Source organism: Colias philodice, chromosome 12 (assembly GCF_061535455.1).
Source record: "Colias philodice isolate Cphi_HAF_F1 chromosome 12, ilColPhil1 Martin Lab GWU primary, whole genome shotgun sequence".
Classification (NCBI taxonomy): domain Eukaryota; kingdom Metazoa; phylum Arthropoda; class Insecta; order Lepidoptera; family Pieridae; genus Colias; species Colias philodice.
Window position 1 is genome coordinate 9,773,974 of NC_143097.1, and position 18,658 is coordinate 9,792,631.

At 32.4% G+C, this 18,658-nt stretch overlaps 1 protein-coding gene across 1 annotated transcript in view; it reads right to left on the minus strand.

The window, feature by feature from the left end:
* The window catches only part of LOC149484242 (uncharacterized), a 203,033-nt gene that overhangs the window by 111,755 nt on the left and 72,620 nt on the right, over positions 1 to 18,658 (minus strand). Inside the window, exons 2-3 of the mRNA XM_089701823.1 lie at positions 12,460 to 12,597; positions 9,987 to 10,387 (exon numbers count right to left, since the gene is read on the minus strand). Of these exons, the coding sequence (XP_089557949.1) occupies positions 9,987 to 10,387; positions 12,460 to 12,597 (539 nt within the window). The remainder of the gene's footprint in view (positions 1 to 9,986; positions 10,388 to 12,459; positions 12,598 to 18,658) is intronic.

Sequence of the window (18,658 nt, forward strand, 5' to 3'; positions counted from 1 at the left end):
AATTTTTTATCCAGGCCAAAATTATAGACAGGAAAACTGTATACATATATAGCTGTCTCGCTCACCAAACAAAGAGAATACATATTTAAATATATTCGCAATAGATTAAAAAAAACTACGCTATGTTAATTGAAGCAGAAAAAAGTTAAATATTTAATTGTTAACTTGTTAAAATACAGATAAGATAATAAAAATATATTTGTATAATATATTTAAATCAATTATGTATTATGTAAGACTATATTTTTTGCAGATATTTAATTACGTAAGGAATAAATTAAGTTACAATAAAAAAAAATTAACACGCAACAAATGCCGTATTTTTTAAGTATTAGTTGATTAGTTTTCACAATAAAAAAATATATTGTTAGTTTCGAGTTTCGACCATAGACTACCATTAATTAATAATCTGTCATTTTTATGTATTCGGGAGCCGCCATTTTGAAATCTTTCTGTTGTTTCGAGAGTTAGCTAAACTTTTTGAAAATTATTTACGTAGAAGTGATACCTATTTGAAAATCACCGAGACGGTACAATTGTAAGTTTTAACCGTGTTTTTACATTTATACTTAAGGTGATTGCTACGATCTGTTCCCAGCCAATATCCCGCTAGATGGCGCTGAATTCTACATTTCTAGTTTATTTGAGTTTTTGCGTAATTGGAAAAGATTAAGGTCGTAGGAATAGTCATGGCGGTTACTGAATATTATATTTTATTGAAATATGTCATATCATTGCCTTAAAATCCACCCAATTCGGTAAAAAAATGCATTATAACATCTGTCATTGCATACAGGGTCGTTTACACACACAGACGTATACAAAAATGATAAAGATTTAAGTCTAGATGGCGTGAATGTAAAACAAGTAGGATTGTTATAAAAATAAAAGTTATATTTGTTGGCGTAAACTATTTTGTTGTAATTTTGGGAAATAAATAATGTCAAAATTGATTACAATAAAACGCAGTTTTATTTTATTACCTACATTACACTATTGTTTTTTTTTATCAAAACATGTATTTGAAGTAGCAAATATGATATTATGCTGATCCAAGCATTTTCACTCAAAACTAATATCACTAGTGATTTGTAAAAGTAAATTATTTCAATATACATTTCATAACCAACAAGTAAGAATAATTATTCATACAACAACAAATCAAAAACACTATTTACTATGGAAAAAAAACCAGGAAGGTGAAAAACATATTTACGATTTCGATGCACTCGACTTTTAGTAAAATAATAGGTAAAAATATTATTATGGTTTTGATCACAGACATATCTGTGGTTTTGATTTTAGCTACTAGTATCAGAAAGCTGCGTGTTCAATGCACGTCGGGGTCCCACAACTGTGGAGGAAGGAAGGTAGAATACCTCTATCGAATAAGTGAAGTTTCTCGACATACTCGATTTGCCGGCCGGCCTCAATGAAGATTGTCCGAAAGTTGTATATGTGCTCTGTAACGAAAAAATTTCGCTAGCGCGATTCAGAGTGAGGTGTCGTACAATATACCTAATGAAGTTTTTCATCTTTTTATTTTACTGCAAATACAAAATAAAAATTAAACAATGGTAATGTAAATTCTAAACAAACTACTACCAAAATACAATTAGAACAAAAATCATTTGACTTGTTTATTTCACCCAGAGGCCAGAGGCGGCTCGTGACAAAATTGTATAGGTGTTCACTTGAAATAAAACAACGAAAATACAATAGCGTTCGGGATGATTTATTACAAAAAAATGAGCACCACATTTTATAAATGTCTATAACACTAAAAATTACAAAGTACAGGCTATTTCAAAACGAATTCAATGACTAGGTATCAATAATTAGTAAATCACCGAATTTGCATTCGCGAGCGTAGGTATCCATAGTGTTTGTCACTGACGGTCACTGACCTCTATAACTTATAGTTATAGAGGTCAGTGGTGTTTGTTGTGTAAACATGTATGTATTTGAGTAGTTAGTAGCATATTATATTCTGAATTTCTGATCCATGCCTATTCACTCAAAACTAATAACACTAATGATTTGTAACAGTAAATTATTTCAATAGGTAGGTATTTGAACATTTCCCAACAAGACGTAAGAATAATTATTCGTAGGTATACAAGATACAATAACAAATCTAATACACTATTTATTATTTTATTATTTACTAGCGGTCCGCCCCGGCTTCGCCCGTGGTACATGTTTACGTTTTCTCTCCATAAGAAGTAATAGCTAGAGAGCTAGCGCAAAGCTACCTGTATGTATTTGACCAGACCTGGATTTTTGTGTGTTGATTCCCCTATACCTACTATACATGAGATGAGGAGTCACTAAGCCCAGAGTGGTGGACGGGGCGCGCGCTTAGGTAAGACAGGTGGAAATTTTTGGCGAACTTTGAAACCATTTGACCACGTCTGCCATTTTGATATTTGAAAATAGATTATTATTACTATCGGAAAATAACAATGGCAGACCATTATCACGCGGATAACATTCTGGCAGACACTTATGAAAGTGCTGAAAAAAATACAATTTTGAAAGTATTTGACCAGATCTGCCATTCATATATTTTATTTATTAGGGTCTTAAAAACTTATTTTCGGAACGGCAGACATTTTCATTGCGTACAGACTTCAGCAGACAACAAAACTTTACAGACTTCAGCAGTCAACAAGACTTAGCTTCTACATGGTCAGATGTATATATGTATTACGTTCCCTGACCTTACATCAATGATTTACTTTATTAATGTTTTTATGGTCATTTACATTTAATTTTGAAAACTATGGAATAAAATTTATAAATTTGATGATACAAAACTAAATATACATTTGTAAAGAATCTCAAATATAAAGTTGTGTTGCAAATAACAAATCATCATTTAAATATTTAGTTTATTTCTTTATTTAAGAAACAATTAACAATTACAAAACAACATAAAAAAACACGCATGCATTTATTGAAATGTTCATTCATCATCACTATCGTATGGCGTTGTGTGACTCGTCTTCATAATCCATTGAATCGGATTCTGTAAAAGTAAAACGTAAATTATATAATAAAAGAAATGAGTCATTATAAACTTACCTAGTAAGGCAATGCCTTTGATGTCGCACGATGCCGCCGCGCCGCCAGTGTAGGTACTTCTGCTGCTACATGAAAATATGCTAGGGTTGCAACAAATGGGAAATAAAACAATTGTGATTATTACTATTATGATGTAATCATTTATTCATATTATGTACATTCAAAACAATTGCTATTATTAAATCTGATGTAATTATTTTTTCATAAATATATAATTATTATTAATTACATAATATATTGCACTGTGAAATATTTACGTATCACTTTATTTTTGATGTTCTTAATTGTCTTTTATAAAATTTAAGTGACGCATTCGCATTGGGATCAACAATCCGATAAGAAAAGAATGGAGACAACATATACATAGCTTTGATTTCAATTCTACAGATACAAAATATACAATCTATCTAAAATGATACAACGGATGTTTCCTGCGTTTTCTCGTCAAAATACCGAAACAACGTAATTATTGTATAGTAGTTGGGCGTGAAAGTAAAAAAACAAATGAAAAGTGTTTTCCATATGATTATTTATTAAATTTACGCGATTAAGAATAATTTCAACGATACAATTTAGTAACCGAGAATTCAGAGGATTAAAGAAAATACCTGCCTGATCATTTTATCAAACTCTAAAAGAATTATGGTTATTTCGCATCACTCGGTTTATTAGTTTGGTAATAATTATTAAAGGTAGTTACAACCCTAGCCATTGAGTCGAACGGTAGGCAACACAATATCGACTTTGTGCGGGTACATATGGTACATTTCTTCTTGCTGTGAAGCGTAATTATTATTATTAAGATTTTTTAGGCTATTTTGAATCAGCTGTTCTAATTTAATTCTAGAAATTTATTAAAACGTGATTTTTTTAAAAGTATATTATGAGTTTATAAATACCTCAACCAATAGTTATTGTGTCCTATCCTCATTTCTTTATATCTTGGTAGTTAACTAAAGTGTTAAATTTACATAACCTCAACAACAACATTTACACTGCCACTGCACTAAAACTAAACTAACTAGCTCTCTAGCTATAAGAACCATCCTCGTACTTCAAGGGATATAATAAAAAAAGAATTATCGAAATCGGTTCAGCCGTTCTCGAGTTATGCGCTTACCAACACATTTTGCGATTCATTTTTATATATAACTAGCGGTCCGCCCCGGCTTCGCCCGTGGTACATGTTTACGTTTTCTCTACATAAGAACCATCCTCGTACTTCAAGGAATATAATAAAAAAAGAATTATCGAAATCGGTTCAGCCGTTCTCGAGTTATGCGCTTACCAACACATTTTGCGATTCATTTTTATATATAACTAGCGGTCCGCCCCGGCTTCGCCCGTGGTACATGTTTACGTTTTCTCTACATAAGAACCATCCTCGTACTTCAAGGAATATAATAAAAAAAGAATTATCGAAATCGGTTCAGCCGTTCTCGAGTTATGCGCTTACCAACACTGCACATTTTGCGATTCATTTATATATATATACTAGCGGTCCGCCCCGGCTTCGCCCGTGGTACATAATATTTACGTTTTCTCTACATAAAAACCATCCTCGTACTTCAAGGAATATAATAAAAAAAGAATGATCGAAATCGGTTCAGCCGTTCTCGAGTTATGCGCTTACCAACACATTTTGCGATTCATTTTTATATATAAGATAAGATTATGTGAAAATAACCAGGAAGGTGAAAAACATATTTACGAAAACATAGTAACATAATATGGCTGTCGCTAAAATAATTATATTTCAATTTTATCTTTTTATACCTAGTAGAACTGGCCGACGAATAAAAAAAATCGTATTAGAATAAATACAATAAATTACGGAACAAAAAAAGGATTGTAACTGAATTAGGTATGTTTGTTTCTGGGCGCACCGTTTTCGACGACGCGACGCGCGACGTAAGCGTATAGGTATAGGTACCTACTTTGCTAAAACAAACTAATAAAATTGTGTGTCTGTCTGAAAATTCGGAAAAGCATATTTTGCAAGTTTGTAATTACTTTGATAGTTTACCGATTTATAATAATTGTAATTGTAATTGTATAATATATAATTTGCAATGTGGTGAAATTTCATAAAAATCACGGGCCAATTTTTTGTTTTGAATCCCACCGAAAATATAATTGCGTTATTAGAATAATTAATTACTATACCTACCCACGATCAATTATTACAATATAGTCTCAAATGCATACTAGAGAAATATTGCAATTTGATTCAATTAAAATGCATAGCATACAAAAATAAATTCACAACACAAGAAATTCCGCGCGCAAATCATAGCGCGTGTCAATGAAATCAAGAATGTTTTATATCAAGCCGACGCGGACGACGACGCGACGCCGAACAAAAGTACCTACGACGGACGACCACGCTTCGAGTTGCCAAACAACATGAGTAATAAATTGTTTACAAAAAAAACAAGTTTTCCATTTTTCTGTATGAGTAGACAGAACTTCAAAACGCCACCTGCTACGGTTTATATTATGAACGATTGTTATAAAAATAAAAGTTATATTTGTTGGTGTAAACTATTTTATTGATCAATAATTTTGGAATTTAAAATTGTCAACATTGATTACAATAAAACGCAGTTTTATTTTATTACACTATTGTTTTTTTTATCAAAACATGTATTTGAAGTACCATATAATATTATGCTGATCCAAGCATTTTCACTCAAAACTAATATCACTAATGATTTGTAAAAGTAAATTATTTCAATATACATTTCATAACCAACATGTAAGAATAATTATTATTATTCCTACCTACAACAACAAACCTAAAACACTATTTACTATGGGAAAATAACCAGGAAGGTGAAAAACATATTATTATTTACGATTTCGACGCACTCGACTTTTAGTAAAATATAGTAGGTAAACATAATATTATGGTTTTGATTTTTGCTACTAGTATAAGAAAACTGCGTGTTCAAACTACTTGTTTGTCTGTCTGAAAATTCGGAAGTACTTTGGTAGTTTACCGATTTATAATAATATTGTATATATCGTTGTTTAAAAAATATTCAAACACAATAAAATATGATATACTGATTTATCACTGGTTTCAGTGATGAACTGATGAGTCAATTATAGCCACTATACTTTCGTCATACGTGTGTATGATTGATGTGATTTGCAACGTGGTGATATTTCAGAAAAATCACGGGTCAAATTGTCCCACCGAAAATATAACTGCGTTATAAGAATAACTATACCTACGATAAATTATACATAATACAATATAGTCTCAAATGCATACTAGTGAAATATTTTATTTGAATCAATAAAATAAAAAAAAAAATAAAAAATAATAATAATACAAAAATAAATTCACAACACAAGAAAATCCGCGCGCAAATCATAGCGCGTGACAATGAAATCAAGAACTTTCGAGCCGACGCGGACGACGAAGGAGCCTAACAAAAGTACCTACAATCATAGGCGGCTCGTGACAAAATTGTATGGCCGTGTTCACTTGAAATAAAACAACGAAAATAGGTACCTACAATAGCGTTAGCAGTACAAAAAAAATGAGCACCACATTATAAATGTCTATTTATACACTAAAAATTATAGAGTATTTCAAAACGAATTCAATTATTATTTAGCAATAATTAGAAAATCCCCGAATTTGCATTCGTGATCGTATTCATAGTGTTTGTCTACACTAATATTATAAAGAGGAAAACTTTGTTTGTTTGTTTGATTGTAATGAATAGGCTCATAAACTACTGGACATTTTACCAATGTTTGCAAGTTTGTGATTACTTTGATAGTTTACCGATTTATAATAATTGTATACTTATATCATTGTTTAAAAATATTCAAACACAATATGATATAGGTACTGATTTATCACTGGTTTCAGTGATGAACTGATGAGTCAATGTTAGCCACAATACTAATCACTTTCGTCATACATGTGTATGAACTATGATTGATGTGATTTGCAATGTGGTGAAATTTCATAAAAATCACGGGCCAATTTTTTGTTTTGAATCCCACCGAAAATACATATATTACTAATTGCGTTATTAGAATAATTAATTACTATACCCACGATCAATTATTACAATTTACAATATAGTCTCAAATGCATACTAGAGAAACATTGCAATTTGAATCAATTAAAATGCATAGCATACAAAAATAAATTCACAACACAAGAAATTCCGCGCGCAAATCATAGCGCGTGTCAATGAAATCAAGAATGTAATTTTATATCAAGCCGACGAGCGACGACGCCGAACTAAAGTACCTACAGTACCATTTACCTTCAGTGTACAATACAGTTTACAGACCTACGACGGACGAACAATAATGAGTAATAAATAAAAAAAAACATAGTTTCTAAGGTCATTAGTTTTATTTTATTTTATTGTTATTTTCTTTGAACGATTGGAAATGAAATTACTCAATTTTTACACATAACTTTGATTTATTAGAATTATGCTCATTATGCATAAGATAACGAACGCGAATGCACGACATCTAGCGCGTCAATGTCTAAACATCGCCTTTCGTTTAGACATTGACGCGCTAGATCTGTAATAAGTATATAGTCTATGCGCTAGATGTCGTGCTTTATGTCGTGTTTCGCTTGGCAAAAGTCACGCACACTACTGTAGAAGTGTCAAATTTTTCCGGTATTTTACTGTTGTTTTTCTAAGTAAATATTGTAAATTATTGATTAAAAAGGTCGAACGCGCACACATTTCATTATAGAGAAGTGATAAAATGATTAGTTTTAAAGAAATAGTGTCTGTGTTAAGTGTTTAGAGGTAATCAAAAATGTATGGAGGGACGGTCGGAACATCAACCTTAAACAAATAGGTAATATTATTTTGTATTTAAAGATCAGTTATTAATTAATACAACCAATTTTCAGTTAGTGTATTTTGACTACGTTAATCGGTTTTCTTTATTTAGTGTGTTTCTTAGCGTTGGTGCAATAATTATTTATGATATTATCGTTAATTGAGACATTATAAATCAATTAATCAAATCATAAAACTTATTAGATATCTTAGGAGCCGATTATAAATTCTTCCAAAATGAAAATTCCAACAATAATCCTGTGAAATATAGTATTTGTTAAGAATATGTTTTTAAATCCATTAGATTTAATCTATTGATTTATTATCAGTACAGATAATTAAAATAGTTGCCATCCCACTAATTATTTCCCACCCTTTTAAACTTAATTCAAACAATATGTAGCTTCGAATAGGGAAGGTCAATAACGAGGTTACCATATTTATATATATTAAATAATTCAAGAAATTTCATAAGAATCCATAATACATAATATACTAGCTTTCCGCCGGCGGCTTCGCCCGCGTTTTCAAAGAAAAACCCGCATAGTTCCCGTTCCTGTGGGATTTCCGGGATAAAACCTATCCTATATGTTAATCCAAGTTACCTTTTATATGTGTGCTAAATTTAATTGTAATCGGTTCAGTAGTATTTACGTGAAAGAGTAACAAACACACACACATCCTCACAAACTTTCGCATTTATAATAATTGTACTGTATATTAGTTGAATTAACTCGCCAGTTGATTTACCATTTCCTCTTGCGAACGACCCTATCGATAAAAGAAAAAACACACCGTTTCCCAGAATTATTGACTCACGTACAGGAAATGTTAAGGGTTACCCAACGACGAGATAAATTGTGGTGTAATAGGCGTTCACATAGATAGCAGATAACACACATGGATCTAATTACAATGCCTTAGAGGTCATAATACACAATAATTGATGTGAGAGATGTCGTCGACGATCCATTCATAAGACTTGTTGAATGAATTCTTTTAATTACACAATTTGTTATAAGCGATTTGATCTTGTATTTAAATGTTAATAATGACATGACATATTTTGCCTGCCGCCTCATTAGTATGCGTTTATTTTGGTGTATTTATTTGCGTTTTATAATGTTTATTTTTATGAGATTGAGTGGTACAAAAACTTTGCATAAGAACATGTTTACGTCGCCAACAACATTGCTAGTGAAATATGTGAGACATAAAAATACATAGATTAAGGTTTATTGTGCAAAAACTAACTATTGCGGTATTGAAAGCCTTACTTTATACGAATCAATGAATATGTAGTTTTGTGAAATCTGGATAACATGTCTTTTAACAAATTATGAAACATAGTAATCAATAATTAATAGGATATTTTTTTACAAGCGTCATCTTTGATTCGTCTATTATCAAATTTTAGTATAAACCTTTTAACCTTTTATCTATTTAAAGTACCAATTAAAAATTATAATCAACTGGTTTAACACTGATCGTTTTCAAGTAGTTATTAGCTGAGTAAAATCTTATAATTTCTCAAGTCGATACTTACAAACCCATGTACGAGGCTTCATATTATTTACTTGCTGTGCCACGCGGTTTTACCCGCATTGCTGCGCTCCTGTTGGTCTTAGCGTGAATCGTGATGGTATATAGCCTTCCTCGATAAATGGGATATCTAACACCGAAAGATTTTTCAAATCGGACCTAGTTCCTGAGATTAGCGCGTTCAAGCAAACAAACTCTTCAGCTTTATAATATTACTAGATTTCCGCCTGCGGCCTCGCCCGCGCAGTCAAAGAAAAACCCGCATAGTTCCCTTTCCCGTGGGATTTCCGGGATTGCGTCATTTTCCCGGGATAAAAAGTAGCCTATGTCCTTTCTCGGGTATCAAAATATCTCCATACCAAATTTCATGAAAATTGGTTCAGTAGTTTAGGCGTGATTGAGTAACAGACAGACAGACAGAGTTACTTTCGCATTTATAATATTAGTATGGATAGTAGGTATAGATAATGTCTTCTCACGGTAGTTACTGAATAGTAAAGGTAAATTATAGCCACTTACCTCAAAACTTTACGTCGATTATTAGGATGCAGTCGCGAAGCCATTACAGGGTCAATACTTTTTAATATATCATGAACTTCTTCACTTGTCATTTTCGCTTCATTGTCAACAGCTTCTTGAATCTTTGTTTTGCTTATTTCGATTTGAACATCTTTTTTGTCATTATCATAAGCTGCATCATGTTTATTTTTTATTTCTTCATCGTCAGTTTCAGTTTTAATTTTTTTACCTCCTTCTGGATCTTCATCAACAAAGTCTCTTTTGCGTCTACTACAATCCCACAGTAAAGCATTCGTGTCATCCATGTCTTCAACTAGTATTTTGTATACAATCGACTCGATGTAATAGTTTGTACCGCCCACTATGATGGGAATTTTACCTTTCTGTGTTAAATTTTCTATCTGATACAAAATTAAGGATAAGTTATTGATAATTTTCAGACACTTAAAATAACTTTGCAATCTTTTTGCATCCTATTTGGCGCGTCTGATCTATCTTATTATAGAAAGTGCGCAATAAACTACACCGATAGTGAAGTAACCGAGCTCCTACGTTTATACAGTTTAAGTTTTTGTGTAGCCAATAAAACTGAGCAGTAAACTCAGCAAAAGCCTACACAGAGGTAATCCGATTTAACGATGAGCGGCAGAAATTAGTGGCTTGTAGGTGTCAATCGCATTAAAGTTTATTAGTTTGGCTCAGTTATTTGTATATTTGATGAATAAGATACTGATAAACAGCGTAGGTTGTTCTGACTGACATCTAATATGGTTGTATCCATAACTTTATTAATATTACTGGATACCTCACGATGTCATGCTCCATTTTGGTCTTAAATTATTTTACGTAATGCTAATAATTATGAGTTATTATTTTGTAATCAATCATAAATTTATCTAGGTTATGCTCATTCTCATTTGGCTATCCAGAAACACAGAACAGAATAAAGACTTAAATATAGGTACATATAATTAACAAATACTACGTAAGAATATTCATACTTTTCATTTTTATATTCTACTAGCGGTCCGCCCCGGCTTCGCCCGTGGTACATGTTTACGTTTTCTCTACGTAAGAACCATCCTCGTACTTCAAGGAATATAATAAAAAAAGAATTATCGAAATCGGTTCAGCCGTTCTCGAGTTATGCGCTTACCAACACATGTTGCGATTCATTTTTATATATAAGACTATTGTATTAAATCGACAGAACCTAATGGTCCGGGAGCCAGCAGCAGATTTTATGACCAAGTTCCTCTCAAGCGGTAATTAGTAAAATGCATCAAAGTATAGTATTATGAAGCCTCGTGAACGTCAGCTGGAGCTCGGTTGGGGGGAAGAGCGGTTGTAGCCTCCCGTATCAGCTGACGGTTTTTCCACCAAGATACAGCCAGCTGACATATATATTTATCCACAGTTACATATAAGCTATCATCAGGTAAATTTTTGTTTGAGAGGAAATAACGGAAAATAAATTTTTCTTTAAATTTAACTTTCATGTTCGAGACACCAGCTGACGTATAATACACCATGTTGTAACCAGCTGACTATTTTTTTTTCGTTGAGATATTGGGTTAGCTACAATTTGACAAATTTTTAGCTGAGAGGAAATGAATGAATGAATGTATTTTTTTCCTATGTGCGTGGGAGGCTACAACCGCTCACCCCCCCAACCGAGCGCCAGCTGACGTTCACGAGGCTTTATAATACTATACTCTCATGCGTCTGACGAATTTTCTCTTGAGAGGAAATAATGAACCAAATTTGCACCTGGCTCCCTAACCATAATAGAGTATCTGTAACTTTAGGTATCATGAAAAAGGTTTCGGAATCTTTCAAATATCTCATTAAGTTTATGCAACACAGTTTCAACAGAGCGCCGATAATTGTCATCTGTTCTCGCATTTGTGTAAACCAACTGGTTTAAATATTGTCATTAATTGTGAACAATACGCCGTTAATTCTATCAGAGGCTTGCATTCCAGGGCTGGCCGCGGCTGAGTCAATAAGTATCTTCAAATAATGAGACTTGCGTTAGAAGTTTTTATATCACTATGTACCAATGTTTACGAGTCTCATACTTGGGAAATTCATATTATGTATTACAATTTGTATACAAAGAAAATGTATGATGTTATGTCTTTTCAATTAGATAGACACTAATCCACGGGTAAATTTTGCTTAAAGTCTATACATTACATTTAAACTTCGATACTCTCAGTCTTGTAACGAATATTACATATTTTACAATCCTTTATTAATTTAGATATAAATTTACCTAATAACCTACATTTGAGAATTGTGTCTAATGCATTTGATACATTATACATTTGGGTAAAATTAATGTAGCTCCATAAATACTATCCTTACTTCGATTAGTCTATCTACGTTATTTTTGAAATTACTACCTTTTCTAACAAGTTCCCAATTCTCACACTTCGCTTCTCTAATCATTCATATTAAAAAAGGATACAATTTTAAGAGCTCTGTTTCTAAAGTCGACAACAGTGAAGTTCTGATTCGGTTCCAGTATATCCAATAAATGATGTGGTACGAGATCCCGTTCTGTCTTCGACGCCTTTGCTGTCACTATATCAAGTCCTTTGTAGATCTGAAACAATTAATGCATAATTACAATTCAGACATACAATTTTTATGATATGTAATTTGTAAAATTGTAAAACTGATATGATTAAAAAGAGCAACTATGGAGTTTCTTGCCGATTCTTCTCCGTAGATACTGCTTTCCGAATCGGTGGTAAATGTTAAAAATATGTACCTAATGACGTTTCAAAAGTGCTTCTAGAAGAAGTCTAATTGAACAAATAAATGTTTGAGTTTGAGTTTGAGTTTGAGTTTACTGTTGCAAACGATAACGTCTCTGGTATTGAGTCTAAATTAGAATATTTGCAATAAATAACATTATGTTGAAGATTAGGGATAGTTAATAAACAAAATAATTAATTTTATCAATGACCGAATAACCTCTCCTTTCCTAAAAATATTTGGATAAATGTATTTGTTTATAATGTTTATTATTCAGCATCAGATGACTATATGTTACATATAAAAATCTGAGTCATATTTATTTTACTAAAAGTTTTCCTAGTAATTACTTTCTTATCTCTTAACATATTGCCTTATATTTGTTATTTATAAAAATATGTGTGGTATCTTTAATATCTGTAAATTTGTTTTAAAAGTGATTATATACTATATTCGGATATCGGGATCGGCTTTTCATTAATCAGATAATGGAGGGAATTTTTTACAATTAATGCTTGCTTTTTACAAATCTCTGATTAGGCTGTGTGATTATTTCGAAATACTTAATGTATCATCGATGCGTTTTAGCTACATATCATCATCATAAATATAAGGACTTGTATTCATTTTGATTTAATGTTATACTAGATGTACTACTAATACTAATACTAGATGTTTTGAGATTTTAAGAAAACTATAGCTATATTATTTGATACTTTTCTGAATACTACAATTTTCTTCGTGGTTTTAGGTTGATGTATTATTGAGTGACGTAAATGCTAATTAGTAGTATCTTTTGTATATAAAGTGAAATTATATTTTTAGTATTAATTGAAATGCAAAGAAAAATACACGCGTTATTAAGTTTTATAAATTTTCAATTATGGAACGTCCCATACAAAAGCTTTACTCCACTCATCAGACTTCCAACATACATTATAAAACAGAAACATACAAATGTGAAACATATAACCAAAACAAAAGCCGTGAAAGCGAGGCAATAAACTTCCAAAAAAAGATATTTAACACAAAAGACAAACGAAATAACCCGGCTATACAAAGCCTTCCTAAAATAAGTCAATACCTCGATTATGCTAATGCAGGTAAAGTGTATGAAATATATGTAACAGGGGCGCATGAAAAGCCAGTGAATAATGCTAGTGGCACATTTGAATATTCATAAATCGTTACACAAATAAAGGTGAGATTAAGTGGGAGTATATATTTTTGGACCGACATTTGAAACGAAAGTGGACTATAATAGCGTATAAATTGTATTTATGGTTGTCGATTTAGATGGCGCCAACTTTATCTATTGTTTTTCTTTTGTTATCTGTGCTTTAGTTGTAATAATAGTCAAATTAAAAATACTAATTTTAACCTCTTCGTGTTCTGTTCTAACTTCTGTTGCTTATATTAATGGCACAATCAATTTCACCTTACTTCTTGTGATATACTATCCGCTAATGAATGAAATGTACGGAGCACAGACATAGATAGACTACGCAAGTACCGCGATCTGTATGAAAACCAAGCGTGTCATATTTTTTGTACTGACCTTGACGCGTTATGACGTCACGAGCGCTTTTTAGTGATGGTAATTTCATTTTACGCTAAATCGATTAGGACGCCACTCGCGCGGCGATTCTAGTATCGTCCTATCCCATCGAAGTAAATCGAAAGAAATCAGATCAAACTAGATCTATGTCTAAGAGGTAATTAAATAAATGAATCGTAATCGATTACTAAATCGATTCAAGACAGAAAAATGATAATTACCATAGACAGAGGAATGATAAAATAAATTTATAAACCTTTTAATATTCTAACAAGTAAACTAATGTGTTTTAGCTTTTTCTTACATATGCCCATTGAGTTACCGTGTACTACGTACTAGAGAGGCCATCGAAAGAAAGTAATGAAACTGTCAATCAATCAATCTTTATGTCCCGTTGCATCAATCCATTTTTCTTTTATGTTCGGGTTACTTGGAAAACTGAAAAAACAAACATAGTCTAAGCAATAAGGAGTTTTCTTAAAAAACTCCCAAGATGACACTTTAACTAATGGCGTCCATGTCATAATATTTATTTTTAGTACCTTTGTATTAAATACTTAAAAGTTCTAGGTCAAGTCGTATTAAATGACAAAAAAAATGTATGCCTTTTTTTCTGAAAAATTGCTCCTTCAAATTATCATTTTTCTGTTCGATTATAAAATCGATTAGAATCGAGAACTGTTGCATCAAATGAACATCACTAACCACAAAATTGGACAGAAAAATGAGAACAGAAAAATGAGAAGACGCTATTCATTGCTTGTTATCATACGACTCGATCTTTACCGTGCCAAGTAAAAGCCGCAATGTATTCCGAATCATTTCGTATGATTTGGTATCCGTGTTTGTCACGATCGTTTTCCACAGATATTCTTTATTTGATTTTAAAATAAATAGTGCATATTCTGATTAGAAAATTACTTACCGGTGGAAGGAAACATCTCTGCTAACTCGGCCACTCACAGCTGTGGAGTTTCTACAGTTTATAACGGCGTAATTCGGCATTTTACTTTATTCAGCTTCACGTCTTTCCTTGGCGAACTGCAAGCGCGGACTGAGTGTAGGCCAGCGTCAAGTAAGTTTCATAATCTTAGTTTGGACACGGGAAGTACATACACTCGCTTAGTCTATCTTGATACATGGTCTGTGGTACGGAGGATGCCAAAGTATACCCACCTAAATATTTAAACGCTTCTGTATGACCAAGATTCATCTATACTATAATATTATAAAGCTGAAGAGTTTGTCTGTTTGTTTGAACGCGCTCTCGGGACCAGTAGGGTCCGATTTGAAAAATTCTTTCGGTGTTAGATAGCCCATTTATCGAGGAAGGCTATAAGCGCGCTAAGACCAACAGGAGCGGAGCAATGCGGGTGAAACCGTGCGACACAGATAGGAGAATAAATGGAATACATAAGCATCCAAATATTATTGATAATAAGTATTGTCCCAATTGTCTATCCCGCATATTCTATTCTTAAAATAAACTGAGCAAATCGCAGATAAAACCGCGAGCAACACTTAGTTAATAAAACAATTCATACAACTGATAGCTCCATTATTACTATTACTATTACTCAATCAGAACGAACATTTGAATGTCACGCATTATCGTACTTACGCAAATAAACTAAATTATAATAAAAATCTTCTTGAATGACGTTATCTAGGGTCAGGGGTCAGTGATTACGAAACATGGACCCTTCCGTCATGAAACAAGAGCAAATATGTCACCTTGGGATGTTCCAGTGTTGATAACATCTTCAAAATTTTGACCTACTTGCTCTTAATATTATTTGTTTTGTATATACCGTGTATGTGTAGCTATATTATGTATAGTCACAATTCACATCACCAGCTTTGCCTTTGCCCTAGTAAATACTTGAAAATTAGTCGTTTGATACAATTTTTGTAGGAGAAATGATTCTCAAATTAATATTTTTGATGTCCACGCAGGAAAAAGAATTTGTATCAGTAGTAATGTTATTTTTCCATCTTGTAAATAGTTCTCCACATTAACCTTCTGCTTTTAATGTCCAGGTTAACATAATGCAGCAGCAACTGCAGCTGTAAGGGCCTACCTAAGGCGGTAAAGGTGGCTGTGACATAAGCAAACTGTACTTGGAAGACCACGGGGCATAGACAGACGACAGTGCCAAACTAATCATTGAAATCACGAAGAACTGGCCTCCTTGAGAACAAAAAGTAAGATATGTACCAGACTAAACTCAAACTCAAACATTTATTTATTCAATCAGACTTCTTATAAAAGCACTTTTGAATCGTCATATCATTTTTTACATTTACCACCGATTCGGAAAGCAGTATCTATGGAGAAGAACCGGCAAGAAACTCCATAGTTGCTCTTTTAAAATCATGTCAATATTACACTATGTAACTAGTTCACTGCTACGTTCTATGGATCTATCTACAACAGGTCCATCAAATCCAAAGGCATCTAATTAGTGTTATTGATTCTGTTAACCTATTTATACCACTATACGCAGTTTACGCAACGTCACCTGTAGACACTACATATGTCAGACTCGCGTGTGCTCAACACCGAACACGTGACCTGCGATTAATTCGACGCCATAACACTGTTTATCTTTCGTAGGTCTTTGAATAGACCAGTTTAGAATTTCTTTTTGTGTCTCTTTAGCCTGATTATATCACCTCATACCTTTGTCTCAGAGATTTAGATTTCGATTAATCATTAAGTCAGTGTTGTCTATTTGTAAAAGTTGTAGGACATTGTAATAATATGTAGGTAATGGTGTAATTCTTGACCCATACATATGCGAGAGCAGTTATGTAAGTTGTGTTTTTTCTTTTCATGGCAGAGCAAGCAAAGCAGCAGGGCCACATGATGTTAAGAGTCCCCACCGCCTATTAATATTAGCAGCAGTAGTGTTGTATGTTTGTTCAGCAGTATCTTATAACCTACTTATCATAATTTGAAGTATCAATGTATCTTCATAGTTGTCATATTTAATTCAGTAAGAACAGTGCAATCATAGCTTACAAAACACTATTCTTTTTAGCGAAGGTTTTTTCAATACGTAAGGTACCTACAGTAAAATAATTGCCTAGAAGACATAAATTCTTTCTCACCAAGTTTTTTCTTTTTACATTGTAACCGTTTTATTTACAACTCAATTTAGAAATGCGCAATAGTGCAATTCAAGTTATCTGTATTTGAACGTGGTCAGGTTTTTATCTCACTGATAAGTTCTATCTTTTTACACTCGTACTACAAATATATGTTGAATTTAAAACTGTTTGTCCATACATCTAAATGTGTGAATGTGACCAAATTTGTGTAAGAAATGTCTCCGACGAAGGAAGAAATTCGAAAGTAAATTGTTCAAAAGGCGTATCTACAGAAAATATTATTTTTTATAGAGTTATTGTTATTTTGAGATTATAGGTAGTTATTTTGAAAGATTACATTTCAAGTAGTGTATGACTCTTCTTTAGAACACTGAAAATGGTGACTGGTACCTTTAATCATTAATGTAACAATAATTATTATTTAAAAAAAATATTGCTATGAAACAGCAGATTTTTGTAGTGTTTTAAATCATCAAAATTAACATTAACATAACAGAACATTCTAGTTCTCATAATACGTACTATCGTTATCCTTTACTAGCTGTGCCCTGCGGTTTTACCCGCAGTGTTCCACTCCTGTTTGTCTTAACGTGATGATATATAGCCTATAGTCTTCCTCGATAAATGGGCTATCTAACACCGAAAGAATTTTTCAAATCGGACCAGTAGTTCCTGAGATTAGCGCGTACAAACAAACAAACTCTTCAGCTTTATAATATCAGTATAGATAATTATAAAGCTTCAAATGCATTTTCCATCATCTATTGACAAAACATTAAATTTACAACGGAATAGTTCGTAAACACTTCATTTCTACAACGAGTCATCCAAAATTTTCCTAAACGCATATTAAATAAAAAATACGTCGCAATAACTAGTCGCAGTATAATCCTCCAGATAATTTTACGTTACGTATCGATGATGGCACGTGATGATACATTCTCAAAATAAATATATCCGAGAGCTCATTAATGTTAATATGTGAACAAATCTGTATTGGATATATTGGAGTTATAGGCCGAGATCTGGTTGCCTTGTTTCTAGTTTTAACTGGTTTTAAGGAATAATAAGTTCAAAAGGAAATATGAATGAAAATGCAATAATTGGAATAATTTAATAGTAGTATTTTACACAAGAGGGGAATAATTTGTATAATAATCTTATCTGAAGAAATAAGTAAATTTGTAAATGGACTAGTGTAAAATGATGGACTAGGTTCTAGGACTATGGTTAT